The sequence below is a fragment of the Gadus morhua genome, chromosome 8, assembly GCF_902167405.1.
Source record: "Gadus morhua chromosome 8, gadMor3.0, whole genome shotgun sequence".
Classification (NCBI taxonomy): domain Eukaryota; kingdom Metazoa; phylum Chordata; class Actinopteri; order Gadiformes; family Gadidae; genus Gadus; species Gadus morhua.
In genome coordinates this window covers 23822168-23840626 of record NC_044055.1, presented here as the reverse complement: position 1 = coordinate 23840626, position 18459 = coordinate 23822168, and the positions used below count along the sequence as shown (strand labels likewise).

At 40.3% G+C, this 18459-nt stretch overlaps 1 protein-coding gene across 3 annotated transcripts in view; it reads right to left on the bottom strand.

Moving 5' to 3' along the window:
- Nucleotides 1-17614, bottom strand: part of paxip1 (PAX interacting (with transcription-activation domain) protein 1) — a 38992-nt gene extending 21378 nt beyond the window's left edge. For all 3 annotated transcript variants that reach the window (XM_030363698.1, XM_030363699.1, XM_030363700.1), the window contains exons 1-8: nt 17402-17614; nt 16569-16703; nt 16076-16119; nt 15888-15951; nt 15448-15558; nt 4553-4628; nt 3944-4462; nt 1280-1395 (exon numbers count right to left, since the gene is read on the bottom strand). In XM_030363698.1, the coding sequence (XP_030219558.1) occupies nt 1280-1395; nt 3944-4462; nt 4553-4628; nt 15448-15558; nt 15888-15951; nt 16076-16119; nt 16569-16703; nt 17402-17482 (1146 nt within the window). In that variant the 5' untranslated portion in view covers nt 17483-17614. The remainder of the gene's footprint in view (nt 1-1279; nt 1396-3943; nt 4463-4552; nt 4629-15447; nt 15559-15887; nt 15952-16075; nt 16120-16568; nt 16704-17401) is intronic.
- Nucleotides 17615-18459: the final 845 nt, after the last annotated feature.

Below are 18459 nucleotides of genomic sequence, written 5' to 3'. Positions count from 1 at the left end.
ACATGCTGAAAGAAATTCAATGATGTTTACTATGATTTAATCATCAAGCCATGGCCACCATGCTCAGCATATTGTAGGAACCAGTCATCTTTCCTTGCAACTATATACATTATTAGGTATTCACAGTATCTTTGGATACCTATTGTTATTGTAGGGTTTGGGTATTATTCTGTTTTGGTAACATTTATATATTTTATATTTGTAGTAGGGATGGGCATGAGGAATCGATTACTCGAGTAATCCTCGTTACAAATGAACTCGGATGGTGGACAGGCAAACTCGAGTTTGCATATACACACAAACAAAGTTTTCTGAAGCAAATGTATCAATTTTATGTGCGGCGCCACTAACGCATGCCGTGGGCACAAAGCAAATGAAAAGTAAAAAATGTCTGTGTGGCGCGTGACTTCAAAAAGTTAAGAGATGGCGGTTAAAGCAAAGCGCAGCGAAGAATTGAAATACTTTAAAGAAATAGGAGATCATAAGGGGGAAATGTAAAATATGCCAAGCGAAATCGAGCTACCAGAGTACAAGTACTATGCGGCAACATATACTCCTGAAACACAACGGTGAGTTCGGGAAAGCAGACCCGCAGCAACCAAGTGTGTCGGCTATTTTCACCGCCGCAAGACGCAGCTTTAATCCCGGACGTGTAGAGAAGATCACAACGCTGAGTATTTCCATAGTCCATTTGCTGCCGTTTTATTTGCAGCTTTAAATTATTTGCAATGGTTAGGCTACTTGTTTCGTTTTTGTTTTTTTTAAACCGTTACAGGCCTTGGTTCGACGTGATTTAAATTGTGAGACGCATTTTTATTTTTGGAAGGAAAATGTTTTTTGAAGGTTTGCAAAAATAAATAATGAATACTCTGATAACTCTGACTAGTTTTGATGGAGAATAAGCATTACATGTTTGGCTGGTAATATTGCCATTCATCATTAGGCCTATTCCTGCTGCAGATGCGTTACATTCTAAAAATAGATTCGATTAAACGAGTACTCGATTGATCCTCGAGGAATTCCTTCGATCACTCGAGTTTGGACTTTACTACTCCTGCCCATCCCTAATTTGTAGTTTAGTTTCTTTGCCGTTTCAAAGAAGTCATCAGGTATCGGCAATATTGGATTGGGTGACGACATTGTATAGCCCAAGTGAGACCAAAATAACTTTCAAAATGACATACAAACAATGCTCACATGTTCAAAAGGTAAAGGGCATCAACCAAAAGCTGACAACACAACACAACAGCAGTAGTTGAGGTTGTTAATTATTACTTACATGGGGGGCTGTCGTGGGTCGGCTGGCTTGCTGCATATCAGAGTTGTTGGTGATATTCCGTAGGGTTCTTGCTGCCGGACTCCATTCTGGGACCGCCTCTGAACCTGAAACTACCCCTTAAAGCCATGAAGAGATAGAAAAAAAATGTTTTTTTGAGGATTCATTTTATTATTGAACAACTACAGTGTTCTCGGTCAATCCAAAATGTTCATTAACCTAAACCTGAATTTTTAAGAAAGTAAAAGTGAGGATTTGTCTTTCTTAAGAGAATATTTATATATGTGCACAATTATTAGGCAACTATCAGTCTGCAGAATTATCAGGCAACTAAATGAAAAAACGAACATCTTCCCCTCTCACTTGTTTTTTTTCATCTGTTGTGAGAATAAAACTTTTTAGAAATTTACAAATAAACATTTCTGACATGTCAAAAAAAGAATATGTGACCAATATAGCCACCCTTCTTTTCAATAACTGTCACAAGCCTTCCATTCATGGATTTTCTATCTGTTGACGATCAACTTTTTGTGCAGCAGCAACCACAGCCTCCCAGACCCTGTTCAGGGTCTGGGAGGTGTACTGTTTTCCTTCACTGTAAATCTTCTGTTTAAGCAGGGCCCACAGGTACTCAATAGGGTTTAGGTCAGGTGAGGAAGGGGGCCATGTCATTATTTTTTAATCCTTAAGGCCTTTACAGGCTAGCCATGCAGTGGAGTACTTTGATGCATGCAATGGAGCATTGTCCTGCATAAAAATCATGGTTTTCTTGAAAGATGCAGACTTTTTCCTGTACCACTGCTTGAAGAAAGTGTCTTCTAAAAACTGGCTGTAGGTTTGGGAGTTGATTTTGAGGCCATCTTCAATCCGAAAAGGTCCAACTAGCTCATCTTTAAAAATACCAGCCAATACCAGTACCCCACCTCCACCTTGCAGGCGTCTGAGTCGAAGTGGAACTCTGTGTCCGTTTCTGATCCAGCCACAGGCTCATCCATCTGGTCCATCAAGAGTCACTCTCATCTCATCATTCCATAAAACCTTTGAAAAATCTGTCTTCAGATATTTTTTTGGCCCAGTCCTGACGTTTCAACTTGTGTGTTTTGTTCAGTGGTGGTCAGGTTTCAGCCTTCCTTACCTTGGCCATGTCTCTAAGCACTGAAGACCTTGTACTTCTGGGCACTCCGGGTAGGTTGCAGTTTTGGAATATGGCAGCACTCGAGGATAATGGGTTCCTGGTACCTTCACGTTTGATTCTTCTCAAATCTTTGGCAGTTGATTTGCGTCTTTTCTTCTCAATACGTTTCTTGCGACCCTGTTGGCTATTTGCAACAAAACGCCTGATGGTTCTGTGGTCACCCCCCAATATCTTAGCAATTACTTTGCTGCATCCCTCTGAAAGAATTAAAAAATTGTGACTTTTCAGAGTCCGTTAAATCTCTTTTTTGGCCCATTTTGCCTGAGGAAGAGAAGCTGTCTAATAATTATGCACACCTTGATATAGAGTGTTGATCTCCTTAGGCCACACCCTCACTCATTACGCAAATACACACTGGTATGCTTAAATCCAATAAGCACTCAGGTTTATACAGCTTGATGTTGGAAAATATGCATACAAATTATGATAAGGCCAAAATACTCACTTGCCATGTAAGCACCACTCTATAACAACCCAAGCAAATCTTAAATTCCAGGTAGAACAGTCTCAGCTTCTACTGGACCACAGAAACTCTCGAAATATATAAGGGCAAAGTACTAAAATGTATGAGAATTTTGCCACCCATTTCTAAAAGGTTTATGCTGGAAAGAATCATAAACCAGATAAAGTGTGTCTTGAGGTCACATTTTTTCCATTTACTTCAGCAAGTTATTCTCAAATTGTGTTCACTACCTTAGAAACATTACAGAAACATGTAACATTCTACGTAAACAATGAACGCAGTTCTCCTCAAAAATATATTTAAAGTATATATTTCTGAAACCGTGGTGGAAACAGGTGAGTTGCAAGTAACTTGTCGTGTCCAGCAATCTCAAACTGGACGCGAGAGGCACAAAATGTGTCCAAGTTACCGTGGGTCTAGCAGCCTTAACTGTTAGTACCTATCCAGAATCATTCCTCTTCTTGCCCTGCCTTATAGCCATTCATTCAGCTTTCTTAGGTTTCGGTTTAAATCTCTAGAGCCAACGCAGATGTCTCAAAGGGTTCCCCGCTTAAGATCTCGATGGATCAATCAAGTCATGTTCTTGACTTGTGCCGATTAACATCTTCATGCTTTAGAGCTGTCAATCTTCCTCTATAATCCCATTCCTTATTATTTGTAATATTCAAATTCTTTATAATATCTACCATGTACATAAACACTGTATACATAGGTTTATGCATTGCCAAATCCACTATCAGCATGTTTTTAAATGTTCTGTCCACCAGAGGACATTCTACCAATAAACGTTTTCCTTGCAGAGTCAATAATATAAGGCACTAAATGATATTATATTAACGGTGCATCTCGGTGGCGTCAATATAATTTTTGATTCGTAAAAATACATTAAAACCTATAATAATGTAACATTTATTGTAACAACAATGTAACAATAACATTTATTGATAATCATCAATACACAAAGAAATCAGAAACCCCGATAAAAGCCGAATCTGGGCCACATACAGACCTTGCTGTGTAGATTGACTGAGTGGAGCAGCGGCAGAAGATCCATCCACTGCAGTGGCGTTCTCAGGCACAGAAGGAGCAGTGGTTCCCAGGCTGACGAGCCCTTGGCCTGAGGGGGGGGGCGGGTCTTTGTTCCCAGCTGGCGCTCCGCGTCTTCTGGTTGCGTTGGTGGCCGCGATTGCTGAAGGAGCAACCACTTGTGTCCAGTTGAGGTTGCGCCCCTCCTTTTCCGCGGGGGAGTCGTCGTCTGAGTCGTCGAACATGCGCTCACTCCCGCGCTCCGGCTTACGTGATGAAGCGAAAGTGATGGAGGAAAGCTTTTTGGGGCCTGGTCGTCGGCGGGGGCTGTCGGGAGAATCAGCACAGGACGAGGCAGTGCTGGAAGGGCGTGAGGGCCGCGGGCTGTTGCTTCCATCAGAACGGGACCGCTGGTCGTATGACTCATCACTCTCCCCTTCATCCTCAAGCTCCATATAGGTGAGGCGGGGGTGATAGAATAATTCATCCTTTCTGGTGTTGCCTTTAGAAATTAAGCAAAGCGACATATTTATCTTCTTGGTGTAACCAAAGTTAACGAAATACATTATTATAATTCATCATTTGAAATTACCTTTAACAGAATCGATGATCCAGTCTGGGGTAACAATCTTAATGTAAGGATGCTTCAAAGCACACTCAAATTTGGGCTGGAAGTAAGAACAACAAAACACAACAAGAAAACATTGTTAATGTCAGACAGAACTGGTTCCAAAATAAGTCGATGCCGGGAAACCGCTGAATTCTGTGGCGGCTTAGGAGTGTGTATAAAATGTAATTATAAAAGTCTAATAGTCTAATGACCCGTTTCCTTTCATAAATAGTCCTCCATAAGTACTTTCACATAAAATACCATTGTCTGACTTGAAATAAAGCATTGCATGCTCCATCAAAAGACAAACTTGCAGAAACATCTTCATGTTACAGATAAATATAGTGCCATGTTTCATAAAAATAAAAACACTTTCAGTGCAAAGCTGTATGCAGTTTAGGGATGTTAATGATTCATCGTCGATGAACAATTTATTGCATGTAGAGTATGATTGATCAAACTTATAAACACAAGGCTTCGTCAATGAAATTATTTTAATGAATGTTATCTGCCTGAAAACAAACTACAACAGCCATTATGGTTTAAAACTACGGAGCAAGGGAGGGGACGTAGACTTTACTTATCTATAATCATGGGGCTGATGGTTTTAGTTTTATTGTGAGCTATGGCGCCAAAGAGGTCCTTAAAGGAGCATTTCACCGGTGGAGGCATGAACATGTATTGAAATTGGATCCTATATGTAGTTGAATAATAAAATAAAATTCTAATTTGGTGCCGTCTTGACCGAGGAAAGGCAGAAAGTGACTTTTTGGCGCTTGTGGATTGAAGACAACTCCCACAATGCACCACGATGCACAGCTTCGCTGGCCAATTCCGCTGATCTAGATCTCCGCCTATCGAACACCTCGCTGTTCCATCTACCAAGCTGATACCGCAAGACTGCTTGAAAATCATTTCACACAACATTTCTAGTGAAGAGTATTAGTTGGTGAAAACGATCCGATTTCGTTTTATGCAGTTCAGGGGTATCTCCGTAAAGACAAGTCATTTCGAAACCGCATCGAACTGTAGAAATGCTGTAGTAAATATTCAAGGCGCTGGTTCTCCACAGAAAAAAGTGGAGCGCATCAAGCCTGCGCGCTGTATACAAACATTCAGTCACGAGGAGATTCAACCTTTTAATTGAGCAGAAATACTTTTTAATGTACAGTTAGTAATTACATTTATCAAGGGGCTTTATATAATGCTACAAAAAGAATAAAAATAAAATATTAAATAAAAAATTCAACGCAACTCTGACATCTCCCAGCTGGTGGGGGGCTAATGCCATCAAGCGTTTCAGACGTCCACACGAATCCTAACACGAAACCGCATGGGTCCGGATAGATTTGAAACCACCTCCGAGGGTGGTTTCAGAAATGTGCAGTTTCCGGCACCGGATTCGCCGGCTCCGTCTGGACGGTCGGCCGAACGGACAAGACTTATGCGGTTTCACCAAATAATCGGCTTCGTGTGGCGGGGGGCTTAGAAGGCGAACACACGTTCACCAAGACGGGGAGACAGTGCCGGGCGACTTAAGCCACTATCTGCCAATGGATCGTGGATGCCTGGGCTGATATATCAGTCTCAACTGTGGTCCAAGCTTTCACGAAGGCAGGAATAATCACTGAACTGCCAGGCAACAGCAGTGACACTGACTAATGACGAGAGGGAGCCGGGCATGTTGGATGCCGTACTCGCCCAACTGTTAAATTCGGACACTGAAGAAGAAGAATTTGAGGGATTCGTGGACGGGGAATGAACTGAAAAAGTAAGCTTTACGTGTTATACGTAACTTAACAATGTTGAGTTATGCACTAACGTTTGAATTAGCGGTATCAGACTGTGTTTCTTTTACGTGTTTACAACTGAACAAGGCTGGGAGATATTGTTAATATGCACATTAACGTTTGAAGATCGTTACCATGGGAGTGAACGGAATTGTCAGAACGCTTAATAAAGTTTGACTTTATCTGACATGCTGACATTCCCTTTAGCACAGCTCCATCTAGTCGATGCATAACACAATCCCCAGTCAAACGTTTGACTGCAGTATCTTCTATTCTACGCGCCTTATAATCCGTTGCGCCCTATATATTGAAAACAGTTCTAAAATAGGCCCTTCATTGAAGGTGCGCCTTATAATCCGGTGCGCCTTATAGTGCGGAAAATACGGTAGTCCTCGTTTGTATTTCTTTCGAAATGGTGAACTTTTGCATGGTGCCATCCTCTATGTCAGATCCAGTACCCTCCGCCAATGTACTTCAGTTTTATCAACAGCCTCTGTTAGCTTAGCTTCAGACGCTGTGGATGTTAGTGTCTGCTGGTGAAGTCCCACCCACTGGCACTGCTCTAATAGGTCTGTAGCGTCAGTGGGTCCCACCCCCTATAGAGGGGTGGGACTAGTGGTTGTAGTCTTACGAGAATCCTCCCCTCTTACACTTCCTATTTACTTCTACACAAAAATCGTCATATTGCGTCATTTTAAACAGGTAGTGCTGGAGATCGATACGGATCTCTCCAGTCCCTCCAGAAAATAAGGGAATGAGGCATGACTAGGGATCGACCGATTATCTGCCTTTTTTTTTTGATCCGACGGCCGATAAGATCAATTTAAAACTGGGTTATTTTGGCTCTGATGCAGCCGCGCCTCTCTGTCTGCTGTCACTACGCTGTCTCCAGCATTGTCCAACCCACAGCACCATCTGATTGGTTACACGCTCTGGTTACACACAGAGCCACGACGGACAAAAAAAAGCTCAGAGTGTTTTGGCTATTATTTTTACTTAAAAAGTGAAAATAGCGATGGTATAAACACCAAAACTGAAATAGTAAAAATACTATAAATAATTATGTACAAATAAACAAAGCACACACGAGCGCGCAAATCAACCACTTGCTTCACACTCGCACTCTGGGGAAGAGCCTGCTAGTTTACGCACACCCCTTGCGCATTTGTTTTCTCAACCACACGTGAGACGGTGTTTGACATACTGGATATCATCAGAAAGGTATTTTCATTGGCTATTAGGATATCTAAGGCCCGCCCCCGACCCTTGCTGTCTGCTGGTGTAGCTGTCAATCAAAGTATACATGCCCCGTTTTGATAGTGATCGCCTCATTGCCTTGTAAGGCTTGTAAACAAGGAAGTATTGGTCTTACAGACATGTGTGAGGGCTCTATGTCACCGTGAGACCCTGGCTAACACAGTGGATTCCATTAATCAGACGACAATAGCGGAATTCAAACCCTAAATCGCAGTTTTCTACAAAAGAACATTGCAGCGTTTCGGTTTTCTATTTTTCGGCTGCTTTGTATAAGATGGCTTGTGCATATACACAATGTAATTAGACTAAAATAATATTGATATTCGATTTCTGTGGACTCTTATGAACATTTCAAGGCCCAACATGAAGTATCAACTCATTGCTAAGGATATCCACAACGACGATAAAGTTAGAATGGACCAAGGGAGGAGGAGGGTGAGGGGGGCTATTTTGACCTAAGACACTAGGATATTTTTGATCTATATTCGCTAAACATATTTGTTCCACCGAATGGTTGACATTGGATGTCATTCCTGAGATTCTAAGCTTTCAAACGGTGCATGACATGACTATATCACTCAACTGAATGATGCTGAAAATTGACCCAGCATGTTGGGGGGGGGAAGGGGTGGTGTAACTAAAACTTGTCCGCCGGCGGGATTTGACGATTAAGTGGTTAAAGGCATTTAAATGAAGTTAAGTGTTGGAGTTTGTATTAGAGCCCGACCGATATAGGATTTTTTAGGCCGATACCGATACGAATATTTTGTGATTTAAAAATCCGATATGCCGATATATCGGCCGATATATAGTTTAAAAGAAAAACAGAAACGCGCAAACAAAACAAACATATTTTCCTAACATTGGTTATTTGTAGTTATCCTTTAAATCCTTTTCACTCAGCCAACACGTAACAACAGCCAAACTGGACATGGTAGTCATGAATTAAGTCATGCTTATCGACTTTAGAGAATTTATGAGGATGTTCTTTTAATTGTTATTCAAGCAATGTATGTCTCCTGACAGTTGCCAACTTACCATGAACACACTTGCACACATGTGCTGTGTTCGAAATCATTCCCTATTCACTCCCTCACTATTCCCTATATAGTGTTTATGATATAGTGCACTAGCCTATATAGGGAACGAACAAACGAGAATTCGGACACTACGCTGAACATTTCTAAGCGTCATTTGCGTCAGTAAATGCGCCGGGATTTTGTGTGACGCAGACAGATGCGCCCACATCATGTAAACAAACCGGGCACTCCCGAGGAAAGCTGGAGCTTGTATTGATGTTGAATGATACATTTCCTTGATCAAGTTTTTTTAATTAATTTTGAATGTTACATTTTCTATGTTAATTCCCAAATAAATTGTTGACATTTCTAAACGAAAGCCGGAGACTCCATCATTAAATGTATTCGTTTTCGCGGTTATTCAGCTTCTTCTTCTCCTCCTGAAAAACACGACCGCATTGCAGTTTGGTATACGGAGTAACATGTAGGGAACATCGTATGGACACTCAAATTTTAGGGAATTTAAGTGCACTATATAGTGCATGAAATTAACTACTGAGAATTCGAACACCACTACAAAATGGCGAGCACCCTATATAGTGCACTATATCCGTGATAGGGAATTATTTCGAACACAGCTATGAACAACACCGATGATCTCCGTCGATCTCCGTCATTCGCTATGCCTGAATCAGCGGGTTTGGGGCGTTAGAGCGCCCTCTGGTGGATTTTTTTTTTTTTTTAATATTAATTTATCGGCCATTATAAATGCCGATACCGAATAGTTTGAATAATGCCTAATATCGGCCGATAATATCGGCCTGCCGATATATCGGTCGGGCTCTAGTTTGCATTATTCAAAATTTTGACGCCAATATTTTCCCTTTTTCTGTAAATTTATATCGGCTCCAAATATCGGTTATCGGCCGCCTTGACTACTAATGATCTGTATCGGTCCTGAAAAAAACATATCGGTCTATCTCTAATCATAAGAACGCATCTCAAACTGCATCTCATAACCAACAAAGTTCTATCTATCGAAACACGCAGTGCTGAAAGACAAACCATTTGATAGATACCACGATTCAATAGTCAGGAACAATATCATTGCGCACCTCATCTCTCTCAGTTCTGCGAATATTTACCAGTGGCGGCCGAACCGAACTACAAGCATCGAAACCTCTGAAGTACCCCAGGACTTCAATGATGGTGAGCAGAGTTTAATCGATTTTGTCTGCTTTCAAACGGTAGTTGTTGTTGTACTTTTTTATACAGTCGGACAAGGCCATGCACCCTCTCAACAACAAAATACAGAAGCAGGATGTATGCTGAGCCACACCAGGGACTGAAGCTGATTCTTTTTGATCCAGACATCGCAGGATTGTGTTTGCATTTGTATAGCCAGCCGACTGTTGATGCCCCGGCTCGAACTGTACGTAGCTGAATAGGGTAGGCCTATGCTACTGTATCGTTTTATTTTACAACGTCGGTCATAATGGTGGTACTTGAAGAGCCAAATATTATCTGAGGTTGTACGTACGAAAGTTAGCGAACCATTGGTTTATGTAATTATTCTGTTAGCTTTGATCCAAGGGCAGGCTCGTCCTAGCTGTGTCGAGGTGCCCCTAAGCGAGACAGATAACCAGAAATGTCCTTGATGAGCCGATTGTAGCCTTGCATGGTCGACACTGTTGGTATGTGTATAAAACTGGTTGTAATCCACTTTGGATAAAACCATCTGCTAAATGTAATGTAAGTGAAGACCCTAAATCTACCCCTACTAAAGGATTTAGTTTAGTATTCATAATATCATCCGGAGGCGCACACATCTTTTGGCCGTGATAGTCTATATCATATCATCAGATAATGACCCAGGTACTCATAAGCAGTTGTGCTATTGTCCTACAGTACTATTGGGCTACCAACTGACAACGCACTAGATGGTAATCTCTGCAACAAGAAATCCATTTCAGACTGAAATCTTCCACTTATTCTGTGTTCTAGCTTTATTTACTCTAACCAAGTAGTATCCACAGTGATTTTTTCATTTGCACAACAATCACACAGGTGTTATAACAGTTTGAGTTAAACTCAGTTTCCTTTGGATATCTTATTTTCAGAAAGAATAAAGTCTTTGCATTTGGGAGGGAGGGGCTTAAACTGGATATTAGGGTTGTACGATGCATTGTGAATCAGTTAAAAATCTATTTAAATGTGAATTTTAAAACCAGTTGAGAAAGATAAATGGGTTAGAGGGCGTGAACTACTTTTGATTACATGTGAATACCGGTCTGATGTTGGGCCACGATATGGATTTTGCTATACCATGGATAACTTTATATATTCATAAATTCGAATTTGGCATTTATATTGTTTTGTTTGAAATTCTAAATGGTTAGTAACTATCCATTTGTTATTTGAATGAAAACATACTAATTTAGAGAAGAAAAAAGCATGTAGACCTAATCATTTTTGCTTCATTTGTGCATGCTACCTCAGTTCGACAAAATAGGTCTACTACATGCTACTTCAGCTGCGTACTCTCATGCTCCATTTGCTGATGCAAATAGTTTTAACGTGTGACTAGACGTCATTGTTCATCAGGCGTGACTTGTGAAGTGCATTTTGTTTATGTTAACGTTTCAGTTTTGGAAAAAAAAGATGATGTATTTGGATGTGCTTGTTCTCTTTTTAGGGACCATGGCACGGTATCCAACCTGCATTCCCATCCCAAGTCTTTTGTCAGGGCATGCTCTCACTCCGCATTCATTTAAAAAGGGACTCCGTTAGCAATGGTACTCTGATTGCATCAAGATCACTTCTCATTGCACAATCTTTTTGGAATCATTATTAGCCATTGCATTTACTATATTTCTTTTATCAAATGTTTCTGGCCTTTACAATTAAGAAGAGACACTGATAATGGGTGGCAATAGTTTTCGGTGTCATAAGTGCCAAGAATTTGATCAGTGCTCAAGAATAAGGAGGTCTCCTTATGAAGTCCACTTCAGAGAACCCCAGAAAATTAACTTATGGCCGGTTCAGACTACACGATTCTCAGACATTCCTCCACGATTTAACATGTCACACTATAAGATCACAGAGCCAGGAAATTGGGCCTTGTCTCGTAGTAAGACTGGCCAGACTACAAGATTCGAGGGTGCGATGCTCTCTACTTTGTATCATTCACGTTTGCAAGATATTTTGAAAATCTAGGATTTAGAACTAACATAAATGCTTTGTACATTTTTGTCATAAAGGTTCCAGTAGTTTTTATATCTGCTCAATGCGGCAATTCCTCACAGTAGTTGCGTTGCGCGTGACATGAACTATACAAAGTAGACGCAGCAACACCGAGCTTAGCAACAAAGCGTCAACAATGGATCCCGAGTACCTAGCACTAGGCATTATGCTGGCGGCCCTTTGCACAGAGACGGTTTATGATAGGTTATGATAGCTATTAGCACGTCAACAGCTGATGGCTCCAAACTTACCGGGTAGGTCAAGGGTGTCGGCTATTTCTCGCCAGGCTGTATCCCTTTTCATCCTATCGTGAAAGTCCTTCACGGACACGTCAAAAATGCAGGGACGTTGCTGCCACATTTCCAAAGTTGTCTCCATTATATTGCTGCATTTTCTATAGTTTTCTTTATTAGCATTCTTCTTGTTATTGATCGCATTCATTTTTGCAGTAGTTACGCCTACTCAGCGTAGTGCAGTGAAGTCAGTTGGTAAACACTGCGCTTGAGCTCCAGCTGTTCGCGGGCTTCCCTCACGCAACTGGGGGCGTGGTTCCCTCACGTCAACAATGTATACGTCATGCGATTCCCCAAAAAATTCTGAAGTGCCAAACTTTTCGTTGGGGGGTTTTCGAACGTCGCAGACGAAAACATCGCAGATCGCAAGCATGTCACATTACAAGCCCCCTTGTTGCCGACCTGTCAATATGGTGTACGATTCGCAAATTTGTCTGCGACGAAAGAATCGGGGCAAAATCGGGCTGAAATCGTGTAGTCTGAACGGGCCATTAGTGGGCCCATCAAGGAACTCTGAAATTGTTACATTTCAGAATGCCACTTTTGCAGGTGCTGGTCGAGCCATTTCATATAATGGATGTCAATGGGGAAAAAACGCTGACTTCAACCATACAAAAGGCTGGTTATTGCCAGGTACCTCACAATTCAATTCAATTCGATTCTTTAGGTCTTGATTCGATATCGATTCGATTTGATATTGATCCAATTTAGGGATGGGCGTGAGGAATCGATTACTCGAGTACTCCTCGTTACAAATTAACTCGGTTGATGGACAGGCAAACTCGAGTTTGCATATACACACACAAACAGTTTTCTGAAGCAAATGTATCAATTTTCTGTGCGGCGCCACGCATGCCGTGGGCACAAAGAAAATGAAATGTATCAAATTTCTGTGTGGCGCGTTCCGTGACGTGTGCAGGCACGCCAGAATTCAAAAAGTTAAGAGATGGCGGTTAAACAAAGCGCAGCTGACAATTGAAATACTAAAGAAATAGGAGATCATAGGGTGAAAGGTAAAATATGCCAAGCGAAATCGAGCTACCAGAGTACTACAAGTACTATGCGGCAACATATGCTCCTGAAACACAACGGTGAGTTTGGGAAAGCAGACCTGCAGCAACCAAGTGTGTCGGCTATTTTCACCGCCGCAAGATGCAGCTGTAATACCGGCCGTGTAGAGAAGATCACAAGGCTGAGTATTTCCATAGTCCATTTGCTGCCGTTTTATTTGCAGCTTTAAATTATTTGCAATGGTTAGGCTACTTGTTTTGTTTTTGTTTTTTTTAAACTGTTACAGGCCTTGGTTCGACGTGATTTAAATTGTGAGACGCATATTTATTTTTGTAAGGAAAATGTGTTTTGAACGTTTGCAAAATACTCAAATAACTCTGACTGTTTTGATGGAGAATAAGCATTACATGTTTGGTTGGTAATATTGCCGTTCATCATCAGGCATATTCCTGTTGCAGATGCGTTGCATTCTAAAAATAGATTTGATTAAACGAGTACTCGATTGATCCTCGAGGAATTCCTTCGATCACTCGAGTTTGGAATTTACTACTCGTGCCCATCCCTAATCCAATTGCTTCGATATCGATTCAATAATACGTGCAGATGACAAAAATACCCAAATATTATATAGAATTTACCATTTCAAAATGAATGAACCATTTCATTGTGCTTAAACTATTAATAATCATAACATGGACAAATGTAAAAGGGCATGAACATTTAGGCATACGCCCTTCTAGATTACAATGACTGAGTATGATTTTTTTTTTTTTCTCAATCCATATTGAATCGAGAACAAATAAAATGCAGTGCATTGATGAATCGATATTTTTACCCAGCCCTACAATCAACTAGGGGTGAGCCAAATAATCGTCATGACGATGCATCGCGATTCTAATTTTCACGATCTACTGCATCGATTGTTGACGCCAAGAATCGATTATTAATTTAAAAAAATGAATAATTAAAAAAAATATATATATATATATTTTTTTTTTTATATAGTTTTATAAAGCCTATTCACTTTTTGGGGCATCAGTTTGTCCTCTTATGTTTATGAAATGATATTGTTGTTATAATGGCAGCTACTTCCAAAAGGGGAAATGTTTGAATGTTTTCATTTCATTGGTTTAAAGGACCACTGAGGCCATGTAAACGGCACTGATTATCCTTATTTTGTTATTTTAAGTTTTATAGATCCTTAGCACTTCTTGTCAGTGTATCCAGTAATAGTCGTTTCAATAAATACAGCTATGTATGAATTGAGTTGCTTTGAGTTATCAATTGAACACACTATCCAGATCATACACAGCCAGTCAGCCACTGGTAATGGCTTAATTTTTTTTTAACAGTGTTCAGTGAAAATTCGCAATGCATCGCAATAATTCAAGTATCGCGATGCATCGTGATAGAATCGCATCGTGGCATGTGAATCGTGATACGAATCGAATCGTGACTTCTTTGGCAATACCCACCCCTACAATCAACTCAGTTCTGTCAAAGTTGGTGCGAGTATAGTTAAGGACCTCTTTGCAGCAGGGGGCGGCATAGCTCACATTCAAACTAAAACCATCAGCCCCATTCTTCAATCAATTCACTTCAGAGCAGCCCAGGGACTTGAAACTTACTGTACTCACTTATTAGCCGTGCTAACATAAGCATGTCAGCATGTTCATGGAATATTTCTCATGCAAACACGTGCATTTTCTGAAGAAAATGCACATGCGGCATGTCTAGTTGGGATTTGTTTTACAGACTTTATTGTGAAATGTAGGAGACGTATAATTTTGAGAGGCAAAAATGACTGAAGATGATGAATGATAACCAATCAAGGAGTTGAGAACTCACACAATGCATGTCCAACGCAAACAAACTTATTGTATTTAGATGCAGGCTTTACTTTAGCCCTTAGTGTCAAATTGGATTTATTTGTTTAACAGACATTGATTATAGTTGGTTTGTTCCTGGCAAGATAGAACCCACAAAACTATATTTCATTCGTTTTGGTTTGCCAGTCGCGAGTCGCCTCATTCTGACCCAAGCAACCAATTAAATTTGATATTTTCCCTCTTTTTGCTACCTAATCTTCAGAGTTCATTTAAAATGATTTACAGCAACAAAAACAGGCCTCTATAAAATCACACATTCACCACAACACATATCACTCAAGTCAAAGACACCACTGCGAATGCACTGCACTGGTAACAAGGATTCTTGATACCGTCGGACAACTTTCCAATGAATCTTATTATATGGCAACTTACCCCTTTCGGTTCTTTGACCACAAGGTGTGTGATGTTCTTGTTTAGATTCAGCTGGCAGTCTCCTCCGTAGAATGTAACATAAGCCCAAAGAGCGTTGAGATCATCAGGCAGCTAGTCCATGAACAACAGAATTTAGTAAATCAATCAACTTTTCACAGATACAAATATTTTTTCTAGTCCGACTGGAGTTTCATATAGATTCAGTTATAAATTAATCTATCTGAAAATAAAAACCTAAATCGCATATACGGACAGCTGGATATTTGTTTATAAATATCTGCATTTGAACACGTTACAAACACAGTAGAGTAAATAGTTCTCAAATAAAATAAGACTATACCTGAAAGAAAGGTCAGGTCAGTGAAGTTTATCAAAGATGTTGACAATGGTTGTGTCATGAAATGTCTACCAATGTACTACTATACATGAACAACTCTTACTTTTGGAAGACAAGCTGTTACTCCAAAAAATATCTGTCCGGACTCTGGGGAAAATCCAGTAACTCTGGAGAAATTTCTGTTAAGGTAGAAACCACAATAGCAAATGTACAAGTACATCTTTGTTACAATTAGTTATACATTTTCATGCAATGTGAAACCAATTCAAACAATGGGCTATTGAAGGATACGGCAGAAGATCTCCACAGCGAACCGATAGGATCACCCAGGAGGGCTAAAAAGAGAAAGAGAAAACTGTTAATTCAGCATGTACGCACAGAAAACTAAGTCTAAAAAAACTAAACAGGATTAAAAGAGGTTAAACATTCATGTGGGGACAGAAAAAAGTTATTATTTGCAAAGCACTTACATCGGTAAATGATAATGTTATACATTTTACTGACTACAATGTCCATGATTGTGTAGAATAACATATTTCAAGAATGAGACACATATTTAAAACAAAATAGCCTAACTGCTATCATACCCTTTGCAACAATGTTGAAACCAAATTATGTGTTGGTGTATTTTTGGGCTTTGTGAAAAATAACAAGAGCTGTGATAACTAAGTCTTTATGGTTGACATTAATATAGAGATGACAATACATATATGAAGGCTGCCAACGCTCTTTAGAAAAAGATCACACTACAGTTACAACAGGAGACTGTCCATCTTTAACTCACCTTTACCACAGGCAGATCAAAGACTTCTCGTGACTCGCCAACCTCTGGGTTGTCCCCATCCTCTGCAATAATATGCGTGGCCAAGGCATTGTAAGACACCTCCTTGCCTTTCCCAGCTTTAAGCAGCTTAACTACCTATAATGGCCAAAGCATATTGAACAAAAATACATAACCAAAATATAGATCTTAGCAAATACAGAAGTTCAACGACTATTTAGAGACATGCGCCGTAGTAGATCGAACGTGATCCAGAGCTGACAGCTCCGTTAGAACCACAGAGCTTGCATTCTAAATAAATGAGTACAACACATGTATACAAGACAACAACTAGGAATCACAGGCAAGCATAGTATCTGTGCGTTTCGACTGCTCTGGTTGGAATCTTGAGTGGATAAAAGTGAATATCAAAGCAATAGTTCACACATTAATTGTCATCTGATTTCACCTCAATCACTAATTGTTACAAGGGGATATGATCAAAATACCAACACAATTATATTAGAACTACGTATTTCAAAATAACAGACATGAACTAGTTAGCAGAGGGAGAAGCTATCGATATCAAAGTGTCACACTACGAACTAACCTAATCCATGCTAAATGAATCAGCACCAGAAATTAAGGTTATTCTCAATAAAAAATACGGCCAAAACGGTCACACATATGTTGGCCACTTTTAAAATATAAACAATGTAGGCAGTGACAGCAGCTTGCTTATCCCCAATAGCCCGATAGCATGTTAGTGGCTAGCCTATCCAATAGATGTCATGTTGGTGAAACTAGCTGGTTAGCACGCTAGGTAAGAAGCTATAAGCTAAGGTCCAAAGCCTTACCGTCTCATCAATGTCCCCGACCACGTAGAATTTGACATCTTTAAAAAGTTCTTCAGGGACCTTTGACTCTTCGTCAGACATGATTGTCCATGAATAGGTGACCACGGTGAGTTGAAAGGAGAGGAGATAGACCAAATATCCAGAGGCTAACAGGTCCGCCGCCACTCGTACACTAAAGCCGCTGTAGCGCCAAATCCAGAGTGGACGACACCATGCTGACATGGACAGGGGTGCTACCTCTTTTCAAAACATGTAATACCTTACTCTGTCGAAATAACTCCACTATATGTTGTGTTTCGCTATTAACTCTTCATTAAATTGTCTAAGTCACGGTAAAGAATTTTTCCAATACATATATATATATGAATGATTATTATTAAGAATGACCAATTACACCCCTATGACGTGTAGCGCTATGTGTTGCGAGATATAGCACTGTCCGGGTTGGAGATAATAATCCGCCAGATTACATTTATTTGGACGTGCGGTTTTAGTTTTTTAGTCTGCTCGGTTTGCCTGTATTATTATTATCATGAATCGAAAACGAAAATGGAAATAGGCAATAAAAAAATGCATTCATTAAAATAAACATACTGGGGTTTGTTGGTAGAGAATAGTGGATTGGAGACAGGTGTTCTCATCCGGTAGGCCTATCCTATGTAGTAGGCTATTACTTCCCGGCTAGAAAAGTGACATATTAGGCCAGAAAAGTTTCGTTTGTTTCCAAAAGGGCTTACTTTACATCAAACCTATAAATTATTACGAATGACCACAATTATTATTACCAGAATGACCACAATTATTAATTATTACCACTATTGCTTGCCATGGCGGCGGCGCACATAGTTGCAGCGGCCCGGAGCTCTGGGATGGCATGTTTTTTTGTACTTTTTGGTAGCACTTAATATTATTTCACACAGCTTTTCACACTGCTTTCAAACCCAACAATGAAGTACAGCCGGAATTAACTTTTAAAGCCCAACAACGCTCCATTTTGACAACTTCCAGCGGACTTCACCATCCCAGCCGAAATCACCAGATCACCATCCAGCACTCCG